Raw genomic sequence first — 15,773 nt, 5'->3', positions numbered from 1 at the left:
TCTGAACATATAGCTCTCCATTCCCCAAACCTGAACTGCCCAGTTCTACCACCTACCCAAAATTTACCCTGATAGGGCCATTGCTTCTGCCTCTCTTTGCTTCATTGTACTTCTCCTCACACCTAAACATACCATATCTTGTTCCCACCTGTGTCCAGTCCCTTCCACCTACACCCACAGCCAAGACATTCAATTCCTATATACTTCCAAAATTCAAAGTAAATTTTATTATCAAAATACATCTATGTCAGCAAATACAATCCTGAGATTCTTGTTCTTGTGGGCATATTCAATAAATCTATGGAATAATAATAACAAAATCAATGAAAGAATCCAACTAGGGTGTTCAACCAGAGTGCAGAAGACAGCAAACTTTGCAAATACAAGAGTAAATAATAAAAATGAATAAATGAGCAACAAGTATCTCAAATTAAGATAAAGAGTCTTAAAAGTGAGTGCATTGGCTGTGGGAACATCTCAATAAGGCAAATGAAGTTTAGTGGAATTATCAGAATACATAGAAGTGTTGGGTTGATGGGAAAAGGAAGAAAAACAAGGAGGAAGGAATTATATTGACCCGACTTAGAATTGGGCATTCAATGCTTTATTATTCCTTATATTTAGTTGGAAAACACCACTCTGGCTGGTGTAGGTTTTGACATCATTATGAAACAGTTGACCACATTCTATTATAGTGTGATGCATATACGGTTGAAAGAAATCAAATGCAGGCTTCACTACTATCTTAAGGGATTGATAGTTTTCATTTAAAAACTTTATTGAATTATGGGAGTGACTTTAATTTAATTCACAATATTGTCTTTCACTTCTTACAATCTATAGGGCTTTTTGGGGTAATTTAGTTTCCAACTCTCTATACCACACTCAAGTCCAGTTGGTGGTGGAATGCAATTTTAAGTTGGACTGCCAATCACCATTACAAGTCAGAAGGAATACTTATCCCCTTTGGTTCAGAGCCTAATGGTTGAAGGGTAATAACTATTCCTGAACCTGGTGATGTGAGTCCTGTACTTTCTTCCTGATGGCAGCAGAGAGAAGAAAGTATGTCTTTGGTGGTGGGGGTTGGGGGGGGGTCTCTGATGATGGATATGGAACTGTTTCATGTAGATGTGGTCAATGATTCAGAGGGCTTTACCTGTGATAGACTGGGCCATATTCACTATTTTTTGTAGGATTTTCCGCTTAAGGGCAGTGGTGTTTCTACATATGGCTGTATTGCAGCAAGTCTCATTCACTGAAATGTTGGGGTTCTCAATTTCTTTCTAAAACATAGATCCATTGAGTTACCCTCTAAAATGCACTCTTTCCCCGTCTGGTGGAACTTGTGTTTACCCTGAACAACATACTATTTGATTTCTCCCACTTTTTACAAATGGACGAAGTTGCTATGGGCATTCAGATACATCTGGTTACACCTGCTTTTTATTGGGAATACAGAATAGGTTTGGGATGGATTTTATCCCAAACCTATTCTGGCATTCCCCCCAACTTCCCCAACTGATAACTGCATTGGGTGCTGCATCCTATACAGGCACAGAACTTGCCAATTTCATTAGCTTTCTTACTAACTTCCATACTGCCCAATTTACTTAAAATAATTTTTGACACCTCTCTCCCCACTTCCTTGATCTACTTCCATCTCTGGACCAATCGGCTGATATTCACTAAAAACCCACAGCCTTCCATAACTCTTCCAAATTCAACTTGTTAGGACTTTTTAACTGATTAACTTTATACATGCCTACTTAATTGGTTGAAGCTGTTGCTCAGGAGAAATCATATCGCGGTGGAACCACACGCTATTATGTTTAGTTCACTGTATCTGTAACCACAGTGGTGCTTGGTGCAGAGACCAAGACAAGCAACAATTTATTCTGCAGTCATTCCAAATGATACTGATTAATTAATTCCAGCCTGGAAACTGGCTTTGCTGGCCTGTGTTTCAGACAATGACTCACTTCAAAGGTTAAGATACACAACTGCCAACGTGGAAGAACTCTTAAAAGTATATGCTTTTACTGCATAGTAACATGACTAAGAAACATCCGGGCTATGGACATACCATTTTTTGATAAAAATCCAAACAAAATCATATAGCTAAATCTCTATATATTTTTTTCCCATAATATTTCTGTTTAGTTCTCATAATTACTTTCTCTGTACGATATGTCTGGTGTATTATATTGTAGTTTTTTATTAACAAGTTGTCTTCGTTTTTCTTCTGTCATATCTCTTTGAGATTCTTTTTCTAACTTTATATCTTTTTCCAATTGATCTATTTCTGCTGTGTATTCCTTTTTAATTTTAGATGTATAACTTATAATCTGACCCCTTAAATATGCTTTCATCGCTTCCCATAATACAATTTTATCCTCAACTGAATGTAGATTTGTATCCAAAAAAAACTGAATTTGTTTTTTCATAAAATCACAAAAATCTTGACGTTTTAAGAGTTGAATTAAATCTCCATCTGTAAATTGGTTCCTCCTAACTAGAGGTAACTAAAGGTGCTATAAAATCAAAAGTAACAAAACTAACTTTATCATTAATGAAAGATTTAAATTTGATTGATATATGGAGAAGAATTAATCCAAGAGAAAGAGATTATTCATTTTATTCAAACAGACATAAAACTTACTCAAGGATTGATTTTTTTTTATTATCAAAAAATATTCAAGATAGAGTGAAAAGTGTGGAATATAAAGCAAGAATATTGTCAGATCATTCCCCCTTGATAATGACAATGATAATGATGGATAAGGAGGAATCTCTATATTTTTATATAAAAGAAAATCAGCCAATTTCTACCCCTTCCCCCACCAGTCCCTTGCACTTCCTTTCCCATTTGTACATTACTTGTTGAATCTTAGTCCAACTTTTCTCCTATGGGGCTCATCTTCAAACGTGGAAAATTTCTAGAGAAGATCAAGCTGTTGAAATCCTGTAAAGATTTTTTCTTTACTATGTTGTGGCCAACTCTTCATGTTGTTGAAACTGATCAGAGATGTAAAAATGGAAATCCTCGAAGATGAATAACGTAGAGCAAGAGTTGTCGTTTTTGTAATCAGGGTTTGAAGAGTATTTTTGCTCTTGTATATCATTTACAATGCAGGACATATTCAACCAGTTTGTTCCAAGCTAACAATCCATTGCTCTCATTCCCCAATGTCAGTCTCTCTGTCAAATGCCCCCTTTGATTTTTTTTTAAATTTTGCAATTAATCTACTCTAAGGGGTAATTTGCAGCTGCTGATAGCCTACTTGTAAAGCTTTGGGTTGACAGCGAAAATTGGAACATCCAGAAGAAATCTATGCTGTCATGTACAGAGTTTAGTCTAAATGCATTAAAAAAAATCTGCTCAGTATTTATTAAATGTTCTGATCAATTGAAAAACATTACAGTATAGATCAGTAGCATTCAGGCCAAGGTCATCATATCGAGACCCATAGTGCAAAATTTACTATCTAGACATATAGAGATTTACAATTCTTTATCTCCACCCCCATCAAGACCCCCAAATGGTTTCCCATTATCAGCTCTGGTCTAAGACTTCTCCAATAATTCCACAACCTTTTCCCTGCTCCCAAAATGGTCTTTTGTTGCAGATTCAATTTCAGGATACGAGTTTCATTAGCAAGGCCAGCATTTATTACCTATCCCCAACTACCATCATAAAGATGCTGGCGAGCCACCTTCTAGAACCACAGTGATCATTTTGGTACTTTCTCTGCTTGTACATAACTATCATGGTAAAAATGAGGGCATTGCTGGGTCATCTCACAGGCTATGTAAGAGTTGACACAAAGGTTCAGTGCTGTTCACACAATCCACAAGAGGGAGGGTTGGTAGATTTCTTGCTGAAGGTAGTGAACCAGGCGTATTTTTACCTCAGTAAAAATGAGGTTTTTTTGCATTTACCAAGACTTCATATGCTCCAAATGCCAGTTCATTAATTGCATTTAATTTCAAAGCTACTGTAGTGGGTTTTGAAGTTGGGTCTCTGAATTACTAGTCTTTAACACATGAAATTACAGATGAATTCTATGTACTTAATGCTTTCCCCAGACATGTTTTCTGTAAAGTGACATTGAAAACTAAAATATTTTACAATATAAAAAGGCACAAATTCATATTCTGTCTTTAGCATCTCTGGGATAGGATTGAATTTTTATGGGTTTCAATGACTTGTTGAATACTATTCATTTAGTACCAAGTGTAATAAAAGATAACACTGATGAATATCACCCATTCTACTTCTTTTTAACTGAGAGAGAAAGGGAACTTTTTGTTTAACAGTTGAACACCAATCATAATTTCCAAGTTCATATCACTAAGATTTTGTGATAAGCCTAAGCTATATCCAGCATTTCACAACCAACACACACAAAATGCTGGAGGAACTCAGCAGGTCAGGTAGCATTTATGGAAAAGAGTACAGTCGATGTTTCGGGCCGAGATCCTTCAGTAGGTCTCTTGTTTCACAAGTAATTATTCCAATGGTAATTAGTTCTCATTTATTAACAAAACTATCGATTGCAATTTTTCATAGACAAATGAACACGTGCCAAAATCTTGTAACATAATAAAGAGGAATTTAATTTGTTCACTCAATATTCAGTGGCATTGATCATAAGACTTCATGAGTCTGGTTTTCATTTTATTTTGGAGCTATGCCAATTTTGTAGAAACAGTCCATTATCCTTGTTTTGTACTTTAGTATGCATATATTAGAAGCATTGCACCTTTTTATTTCTATATGCTGACCAGAAATTTACAGCTATTGGCTCTCTGACACTGACGTAGTATACTAAACAATTCAACCATTTCTAAAATTTGACTTCTCCCTTCTATCTTCCAATCAATGCATTGACAGTATCAGTCTGCTCAACTCTCTTGTTGTCTTTGGCTCACTGTAATCAGCACTAAGTATGATCAAATAATAGTTACAAAATACCATAAAGTTAGTCTGTTGAAAGCATAGCAGTATCTTTTCCCTTCAAATGTTAAGCTTACATCAGTATTTGTGCCTACCTTAATCTTTTATATCCTACAGCTTCTTGTTACAATTTCAAAATTCCAAAAAGTATAAAAAATAAATCTGCAGTTGTTTCACATTAAGATCACAATCTCAATGAAGTATGTTCAGAAAGTAATCTTTTAAAAACTTGGTATGAATGCTAGCAGTTAAAACATCCTAGGTGCAGTAGATTATTTAATTAAATATTCAAGCTGGGAATGATCTGATAGCTCAACATTATTTCACTGAAGAACAACATTTTTTTTTAAAATTTGACATTGACTGTATGTCCACCTGGTATCAAATGCCTGATCACTTTGCAATGGACTAATGCTTAAATATGATCCTGCAAGTTATTTTGTTATACAAGTACAAATTAGTTCCACACAAAATTATTCATACAAGATGTCTTTCAAGCATGGAATGAAAAATATCTATCAAGTCCTGAAACCAGATATTAGCCTATGATAGGATGAAGTGAGAAATGTAAACTTCACAATTAACATTCTTTAAAAAATTGGATTTTGAGTATTTTGAGTAAAACACTCTGTTGAGTGTTTTAGGAAATGCCTATGAAATGAGAAATAGCTAAGATTCCTATGAAAACTGTAGAAATGGTCAACATTTAATAAACAGTCATTATAGAAAAGCAGCCATTTGTGATATTGGAATGTTTTAAGTTAAATGTGGGAGTATTATTAAGTGTCCAAGGCACTGCTCACAATTAAATGATAATGTAAAATTCTTATTTCATGATGGCATCAGCACACTGGACAATATTCCAAGGGGCAAATCCAACAATTATTAGAGTTAACAAACCTACTTAGAAGTGGCAAATGTAACCTAAAAAGTTCAAGCACTACTTGTGACAACAGGATAAAATATCTCTTTGGAAACCTGCAATATTCCAATAACATATTAATCAAATATCGATGTTACTGTATCCAGAATATCAACACTCTGGCCCACCAAATCTGCAACAGCCACCAAGCATATGTTGACAAAGGGCCTGCGCCTGTACTAGATCTACGATTCTTCAGATGAAGCAAGATCAAATGGCACCCAGCCCAAGGGATAGTGACATAATTCAATCACAAACAAGAGAAAACCAGCAGATACTGGAAATCCAAGCAACACACTTAAGATGCTGGAGGAACTCAGCAGGCCAGGGAACATCTATGGAAAAAGAGTACTCTTTTCCATAGATACTGGCTGGTCTGTTGAGTTCCTCCAGCATTTTGTGTGTGCTGTTTGACATAATACAATCTCCATTTTAAAAGATATTCATTGCTTACATTTGTGAATACTTTACATAAACACCGCAGCAAATGGAATTCTGAATGCACAGAAATCAGAGCACTGGAGTGCAATTTAAGATAAGCTTCACAACGGCTCAAGTCTATATTGCCAGTTCCTATCATGATGCAGACACAAGAATTTATAATGAGAAAAGAACACAAATATAACAGCAAGCACATTTAGATGATAAATTTTTATGTAAGTGGACGAGTACTTGGCTCCATTTGCTTCATTCGTGTGTAAATTGGATACTAAAAAAATATAGCAACACAGAAACTCTGGGGATGCAACTGAACTCCACAGGCACAAAAAGCAGCCATGTCCAAATGATAACCAATAGAGGCACATGCAAAAAAAGAATGAACTATTTAAATTTTTTTTAAAGGAATAGGGCAAATCCAACAAGAGAGCTGTATTCTAAATAAGAGGAGCACTCTATAATTTAATTGCCAATAAAAAGTTTTAGTTCAATATCAGTACTAATGTAGGTACTCTTGACTAAAATTTGAACTTGTACATTTTTGATGCAACTTTTAAAAAAAATCAATGGATACCTTCATTAAAATCTGCAGCAACCCCACCCCCTCAGTTCTTGTCCTATCATAAATGGCACAGCAGCTGAAGATAGCTGGACTCAGGGAAGCACCTCTAGGAACTCTAACTGCATGTTAATTGCCCTAAAATAATAACCATAATCTGATTCACCTCAAGGCTCTGATTCCCAGTGTTCTCCCTCCTGCCCAAAAAAATCTACTGCCTTGAATTTTACTAAGATCCCTTGAGGTCACATGCATCAAAATCCATCATGTTATACGTTCAACAGTTCAAATTTGTTGAACACATTAAATGTGAGAGATTCTCTGGAAACTTACAGATCTCTTGATATTTAGCTAATTAGACTAACAGCTGATTAGTGAGTTCAGGAAGAGGAAGCTGGAAGTCAACAAGCCAGTCCTCAACAGGGGATCAGAGTTGGAGACAGTCAGCAACTTTAAGTTCCACAATGTTATCATTTCAGAGGATCTGTCCTGGGTCCAGCACGTAAGTGCTATTACGAAGAAAGCATGGCACTGCCTCTACTTTCTTAGGAGTTTGCAAAGATTCGACATGTCATCTAAAACTTTGACAAACATCTATAGATGTAGAAAGAAGTGTATATTGACTCATTGCATCATAGCCTACTATGGAAACACCAAAGCTCTTGAACAGAAAAACCCACAAAAATTAGTGGATACAGCCCAGTCTATCATGAGTAAAGCCTTTCCCACCATGAGCACATCTACATGAGTGCTGTTGCAGTAAAGCAGCATCCATAAACAGGGAAACCCCACTACTGAGGGGATGCTCTCTTCTCGCTGCTGTCATCAGGAAGATGGTACAGGATCCTCTGGACCTGCTCCACGAGGTTCAAGAACAGTTATTACCCCTCTACCATCAGGTTTTTGAATCAGAGGGGACAACTTCACTCACCCCATCAAACTATTCCTCCAACCTATGGACTCACTTTCATGGACTCTTCATATCATGTTCTCCATATTTATTGCTTAGTTCCTTATTATTATTTTCTTTTTAATGTTACGAATGTGCCACAACTCTGAGGGGCCGAAGGGTACAAAGTCGCCCCCTCCTTCTTGAGAATCGCAAGATCGCTATTAATTCGGGTCTTGGACCCAGGAAATGAGAGAGAATCCTCAAGGTTTTGGAATGTGTCCTGGCCCCTCAGCAAGACAAAGCCACGGATAACGGCCATTGTCTCTTGGAGATGGAATTGTGTATTGAGTACTGTACTATTCATTGAAGCCCTCAGGGGATGACCAGAGTGGGCAGGTTGAGGGATTGCATCATCCCAACCTGATTGACATCTGAGACCCCGTGACTAAGGATAAAAGAGGGTCTGGGGAACAACCCCTTCAGACACACCAGGAGAAACGTATGAGACCGGTGGGGACTTGTGTGTGTGTCCATCCTTGCCTGGATGACAAGTCCTCCACAGAACGGCCTCGCTAAAGGACAAATACGGATCAAGGAAAGCCAGCAAGTTTCTTTTCTCAAAATCTCTCTCTCTCCAACAATTGCAAACCCAGCTGAAGCCAGCAAACCAAAGGCTGAAGCCTGCATGAACTGAGTGACTTTTATATTTCCATCGGACAAAACATTATCCCCTAGACAACGATAGAGCTTATTTCTCATTGATTATTATTATACCCGTACTTTCAGATTTAGTATTGACGACGTATATTATCTGTATGTTTGCATTGATATTATTTTTGTGCCTTTTTACTAATAAATACTGTTAAAAATAGTATCAGACTTCAACGGACCTCTCCATCTTTGCTGGTAAGTGACCCAGTTACAGGGTTCATAACAAAGTGGGGGCCTCATCTCAAGATTTGATACCAAATTGGAGGGCCAGTGAATCGGGCTTAAGTCCAAACGTGGGTCTGGTTGCGCGGGTAGCCAGACGGGAAACCAGCAAAGATGGACGTGGATGAATTTATAGAAAACCCGACTCTGGAGGCGCTAGAGGCGGCCACAAAGTCGGACTTGATAAATATTGCGAAAGGACTAAACCTCGCAGAGGTGAGGTTGTCGATAAAAAAGCGGGAGGTGCGGAGGGCCATAACTCAGTACTATATTGTGAAGAATGTGTTTTCAGCTGAGGTATTGGAAAATATCCCTGAAAAGGCACCAGCTAGTGGAATGGCTCAGTTAGAGTTGGAGAAATTAAGGTTGGAACATGAAATTAAGTTAAAACAGCTGGAAGCAGCTGAAAAGGAAAAAGAGCTGAAAAGGAAAAAGAGCAGGACAGAGCGGAGAAGCAGAGGGAGCATGAAATTAGGTTAAAAGAGCTGGAAGGAGAGGAAAGGGAGAAGGAGAAACAAAGACAGCATGAGCTGGACATGGAGAAGTTAAGGCAAGAGCAAAGAGCTCAAGGGTCAGACCGAGAGGAGCGGTTTTATGTTAGTAGGGAGTTTAGGTTAGTACCTCCGTTCGAGGAGACGGATGTTGATAGTTATTTCTTGCATTTTGAAAAGGTGGCAGTGAATCAGAAGTGGCCCAGAGATCAGTGGGTGGCGTTGTTACAAAGTGTGTTAAAAGGGAAGGCAAAACGGGCATATGTGGCGTTGTCTATGGAGGAGTCTGAGAATTATGAGAAAATAAAGGAGGCCATTCTTTGGACCTACGAATTGGTACCGGAGGCCTATAGACAAAAGTTCAGAAATTTAAAGAAAGGGTGGAATCCGACGTATACAGAGTTTGCCTATGAGAAGGGTGTGCTCTTGGATCGCTGGTGTGCAGCAGAAATAGTGGAAAAAGATTTTTGGCGTCTCAGGGAGTTAATTCTGATTGAGGAATTTAAAGGTTGTGTTTCGGATGATATCCGGATGTATTTGAATGAGAAGCCGAATAAGTCCATCTCCGAATTTGCTAGGTTCGCAGATGAATATGCCCTAACCCACAAGACAAAGTTTTCCTCGAATAAAAGTTACCAGAGAGACCGTGGGAACGGTAGAGAAAGCCCGCCGGCTGAGGCAGAGATCCCGCTGGGAGCTAGTGGTAAAATTGAGGAGGAGAGGCAAGACGGCAGGAGAGGTCGTGGCTTGACCTGTTTTAATTGTGGAAAGGTGGGTCATATTGCATCTAAGTGCCTTGCTCCGAGGAAGGAGACAGGAAAATGGAAAGCAGCAATTCCTACAGGATGTGCTGTGGTGATCAGTAAATCGACGAGAGAGCCCCAGGTAGACAGAGTATGAGAAGGGTCTGAGAAATGTATTTCAGAAGGAACTGTGTCTGAGAGAGAGGAAGACACACCAGTTCCAGTGCGGATCTGGAGAGACACGGGAGCTGAACTGTCATTGATTAGCAGTAAGGTACTAGATTTTGGTCGCAAGACTGGAATGGTAGCTTTGAGAGGCATAGGAAAAGGGACAGAAGCGGTGCCCTTGCATAGGATCATTATAAATTGTGAGCTGGTATCTGGACCAGTTGAAATAGGGGTGTGATCAGAATTCCCGAGAACTGACGTGGACGTCCTTCTTGGTAACGATTTAGCCGGTGGTCAGGTTTGGTCAACAATGAAGCTGACGAGCCAGCCTGTAAGTGTTGAGGTCCTGCCCCTAGATTCCAAGATCTATCCCGCATGCGCGACCACTCGCAGCATGTCGAGAAAGGCAGCTGAGAACGAGATCAGTTTAAATCAGGCCAGTATCGATTTGGCCGAGACGTTTTTACCGACCCTGTACCAAGAAGGTTTAGAGGGTGGTAAAACGGAGAATAGGAAAGTGAAAGAGAGTGAGGGAGAGGAGGTAGACCTTCCCTTAGCGAGGAGGAAATTTATAGAGGCACGGAGTAAAGATGAGAAACAGATAAGGCTGTTAAAAGGTCCAGGGTTGGTTTGGCAGAACTGTTTGAAGAAGTTGAAAATTCTAAAGGTGTTCCCGATAATGAAATGAGGGCAGTCCTAGATGAAAAGGATGCCATTACCTTGAAGAAGTCTGCTGGGTTGGCAGATGAGGTTGTTTCAGCCCGTGGGGTTGAGTTTACTCCGGAAGTGAGTTGCCCAGAGAGTAACTGGGAGGATCAGGGGAATTTAGAATTTGAAAAGAGTACGGGTATTGAAAGCCTGGAAGAGGCAAATGTCCCGCTTGAGTGTGTTCAAGATGTGGATGCACGTAGTACTGAACCTAGTAATGGAGCTCAGAAAAAGTCTCAGGTATTTGATTCAGTTGAAAAGGAATGCAATCCTTGTGGGTCAGATGGACTTGGTTCAGTGAAGAAAGGGTTAACCTTCGTAATAGTGGGAAGTGAGAATTCCCAGCTGTTCGTGTTCGAAGGTGTGTTAAAAGTTAGTGAAGAGATAAAAGGTGGTGAGGTGAATATTATTATTGAAGGAAAAGGGAAAAGTGTAGTTCCTAAATTGAATGAAGAAAATTTAAAGTCTGGATTGATGTCAGAAGCAGCAACCAGGCTGCAGAGACAATGGCTTGGTAACACGGTGCCTGCGAATCAATTACAGGTTGATTTGGAATGTAAAGGTGCCCCACATGCTATTGTTATTCAAGAGTATGCTGTGAAAAGGCAGAATTTGAAATGCTGTTTGGACCAAGAGTTTAAGCTGAAAACTAATAACATGAAGGGTCCTGAAGATAAAACCAACAACTTGCTTAAAATTAAAGAATTGTGTGGAAATTCAGAAAATGGTCTAAGTTTGGAACACATTGTTGATAAAGTAACTCCTATGAAAGGAGCAGGCGAAAGCCTATTCCACACTGGTGCACAAGCTTAACTGGAAACGGGGCGAGGGTTGACGGGATGCCATTTTAAATAACAGGATCCGGCTTTAAGGGATTTCGACAAAGCATGTGAATAATAAAGACAACCCCATGGAAGATTGACTGTTTGAAAGTAACATAAAGATTAGTATTTGCATGAACTTTTGTAGTATACACGTAAGCTCAGTTCACAACTCTTTAGTTTTTGTTTGCTGAAGAAAAGGAATAAAAATAGGTAGTTATTAAATTGGAGTCTGATGCTACAAGAATTTATTAAGGTACAAGATGTTAAGATATTAAAGGAAGTGACAATGTAATCGTTAGCTGTTTAGATGCTGAATGGAATGTATAACTGTATTACTCTGTAGTGAAAAAAAAACTCTTTTGTATTGTGTTAGATTCTGAACTCCTGTAAGACTCCGTATTAATTCATTTTTACCGATGGTAAAAAAGCTTTGAAGGAAGGGGGTGTTACGAATGTGCCACAACTCTGAGGGGCCGAAGGGTACAAAGTCGCCCCCTCCTTCTTGAGAATCGCAAGATCGCTATTAATTCGGGTCTTGGACCCAGGAAATGAGAGAGAATCCTCAAGGTTTTGGAATGTGTCCTGGCCCCTCAGCAAGACAAAGCCACGGATAACAGCCATTGTCTCTTGGACATGGAATTGTGCATTGAGTACTGTACTATTCATTGAAGCCCTCAGGGGATGACCAGAGTGGGCAGGTTGAGGGATTGCATCATCCCAACCTGACTGACATCTGAGACCCCGTGACTAAGGATAAAAGAGGGTCTGGGGAACAACCCCTTCAGACACACCAGGAGAAACGTATGAGACCGGTGGGGACTTGTGTGTGTGTGTCCATCCTTGCCTGGATGACAAGTCCTCCACAGAACGGCCTCGCTAAAGGACAAATACGGATCAAGGAAAGCCAGCAAGTTTCTTTTCTCAAAATCTCTCTCTCTCCAACAATTGCAAACCCAGCTGAAGCCAGCAAACCAAAGGCTGAAGCCTGCATGAACTGAGTGACTTTTATATTTCCATCGGACAAAACATTATCCCCTAGACAACGATAGAGCTTATTTCTCATTGATTATTATTATACCCGTACTTTCAGATTTAGTATTGACGACGTATATTATCTGAATGTTTGCATTGATATTATTTTTGTGTCTTTTTACTAATAAATACTGTTAAAAATAGTATCAGACTTCAACGGACCTCTCCATCTTTGCTGGTAAGTGACCCAGTTACGGGGTTTCTAACATTAAAAAAAAATCATTCCTTTTGCATTTGAACTGTTTGTTGTTTGTTTTGCAGATTCGTTGTTTGCCCTGTTGTGTGTGGTCTTTCACTGATTCTATTGTACTTCTTATATTTACTGTGATTGCCCACATGAAAATGAATCTTGGAGTTGTAGATGGTGACATATATGTACTTCGACAATGTATTTACTTTGAATTTTTGCTAAAATAAGAATCAAGATTTATTTAATATTGACATTAAACATCTATACTAAAACATACACAAAATTAAACATCCATTTCACTGAAGTTCAAGTTTCCTGGCTGCAAATATTAAAAAAGCTGTATTTTATCATCTTTAATCTGTATAAAAAGATGAAAGCTGATACTGCTGTAATCAACCATAGTCTTACCTTGAGTTCAGCCACTTGTGAAGAAATGTGCCACATCAGGCTTTCACTGAGAAACTTCATTCCATATGGACCCAAAAGTTCAGAAAGAGCCCTCATTTCTGTGGGAAAATATGCAAGCTATGTTAGTCCATATACCATTACACATATACAAGTCTGACATCGAACTAATAATCATTCTGTCAAAAGCTGTCTGCAATAATGAAGTTTGTGCATATAAGGGAATGATAAATATATTTAAACTCCAATAATAATATTTTTACTTCTGGAAAAACTAAAACAAATTACAGAACATGTAGAATAGAATTCCAGTACAAATCAATGACTTTCAATAACTTTCTACTGCTTAATACCATCCAGGAAATTTGCACTCAAATAGAAATTTTAGACACTGGAGTACCAAGGCCAACATGAGACAGCAAAAAAACCCCACTGGAGTACTAGTACCAGAATAGATTAGAAACTAGAATATGGTATGGTAATATTTTGGATGAATTGATGCTGACGGACCAGAAGCCGAAAGGAAACCCTTGGATGTACAGCACCAAATGAGTATACAAAGGGTAATGCTGAATAATTATTTTTTTCGGAGGCTGAAGTGAGCAGTCTTCATCGAAACAGGGAAAGACAAATGAAGCAGATCTTGACCTTAAGTTAAACAGTAGGGGGAACAGCTGCTGGAAGGGAATGAGATTGAAGGCAGTGGAGAGGATTTTCTAACAGAGAAACTTAGCTAATTCTATACATGAAAGTACTCCAAAAGCAACAAAAAAGATAGTTGAAAGAAGTGTAAAAGAGAAGAAAAAGGTTTCACCAACATTCAAGCTGGAAGTGTCAAAGGATAATGTTATTAATGGCTGCACAATCATGAAGACAAGGACAAATATCTTTGGAACACAAAAAAAACCTTATGAAAATTCTCTGGCCATGATCAGATACACAATATTTAGACTATGAGAGCATATCCAGAGCTGGGTAACAGAAATCATGGGATGAATTAACCATGCCTGAAGGCACATTGTACATTTCTGTCATCTACAGCAGGCATGATGCAAAAAGTGGAACTTTCTAGGTAATTCTTGGTTTTTAAGAGTAGTAACAGAAAGGGAGACATTCAAAGAGGTTGACAAGAAAAGTAAGGCACTAATTTAAGACATGACAAATTTAGGGATATTCAAGAGGGTAGAGAAGCTAAAGATGGACCAGTTTGAATATAAAAAGACCCAGAATTCATTTGGTGTTATTATAAAAGGCAATAATTTATAATCAGTTAAACTGGAGGACCAGAATGGAAGTTGTGCACAGTTCACTGGGAATTGAAGTAGGAAATGGGATTTGCAGGCACAAAATTACCACAAACAAGGCACAGAACAGCAATGAGCAAAAGTTTACAGATTCAAGATTAACACAGGGAGGTATTACATGGAAGCACGAGACAGGGCTGAAAAATAATCTGAAGCTTAAAAGCAGAGAGTGAATTGAAATAGTTGGTAAATGAATTGAGATATTTAATAGGTGCACAAGAGGCTGGGGATATTTTTACTCCATAGAATTAGAGGGCAATAGTCAATTGAGTATATTAAAGAAATAACATAAGGCATAGAGATAACAAAAGGTAATTCAATTATTTTATTCTTCACCGCAGAAGTGAATGAATGTCCCTTTAAAATTCGCAAGCTATTCAAAAATTTAACTCTTGGCCATTTTTGGAAACAATCTAATTGCACTGTATCAGAGTTACACCGAGGCCTTAATACAAATCAACTGAAAATTTATAATTTGTCTGGCAAATTAAGTTCAGATGTAGTTTTATGGAACAGGACTTTTAAAATTTTAGTTCTGCACATTAGCCAGAAATTGATTTTATGTGTTTTTTAGCTTATAAAATAATCCTTGCATACCAAAGAGCTATAACCACTTAACTTTATGACTCAGCTGAGACAGCATGTAAAGGTTTTGCTCCTGTTGATTATTATTAGACACTAGTCAGTCCCTTTGGATACAAGTCAGAGATGGTGTGAAATAAAATCTGGTCACAATGCTATTTCATGAATGTTATTTACCAGAAGTATAAACATGGTCTTGATTATGTCTGCAGTGAAAGTATGCAGTTACATTCACGATTGGTAATTTAAATGCAGTGAAGAAACAGACACCTTTTTTAAAGAAAAGCCATCCGCATGTGCCAGAGAACACTGGCAACCATCAGCATTTTTGGAAGAAAATGTTTACGGACAAATGCTCTCCAGTCAGTTGAACAGTTTATTTATGAAAAGGCATGTGTCTAATCCAAAAGACATGATTCTTGCATTATAGTTCAAAACGACAGTACTTTTTGGACCACTGAATAAATGTTTTTTTAAAATCAGTATACCAGCTTAAAGATGTATTCAGGAGTATCCCAACGATTACAGCGTGGAAGGAGGCCATTTAGCCCATCAAGTACTTCAGAGCAATCCAACTGATTTCATCCTCTCTCAAGTGACTTACAAGTACTTTAACTGAATCTGC

The 15,773-nt window shown here is 38.3% G+C and overlaps 1 protein-coding gene across 5 annotated transcripts in view; it reads right to left on the bottom strand.

Moving 5' to 3' along the window:
* nckap1 (NCK-associated protein 1) overlaps window positions 1-15,773 on the bottom strand; it is a 162,624-nt gene that overhangs the window by 49,566 nt on the left and 97,285 nt on the right. For all 5 annotated transcript variants that reach the window (XM_073047054.1, XM_073047055.1, XM_073047056.1 and 2 more), the window contains one exon: window positions 13,266-13,363. In XM_073047054.1, the coding sequence (XP_072903155.1) occupies window positions 13,266-13,363 (98 nt within the window). The remainder of the gene's footprint in view (window positions 1-13,265; window positions 13,364-15,773) is intronic.

The sequence above is a fragment of the Hemitrygon akajei genome, chromosome 5 (assembly GCF_048418815.1).
Source record: "Hemitrygon akajei chromosome 5, sHemAka1.3, whole genome shotgun sequence".
Lineage (NCBI taxonomy): Eukaryota > Metazoa > Chordata > Chondrichthyes > Myliobatiformes > Dasyatidae > Hemitrygon > Hemitrygon akajei.
The sequence above is the reverse complement of the archived record's forward strand: the minus strand, read 5'-3'. Positions and strand labels throughout refer to the sequence as shown.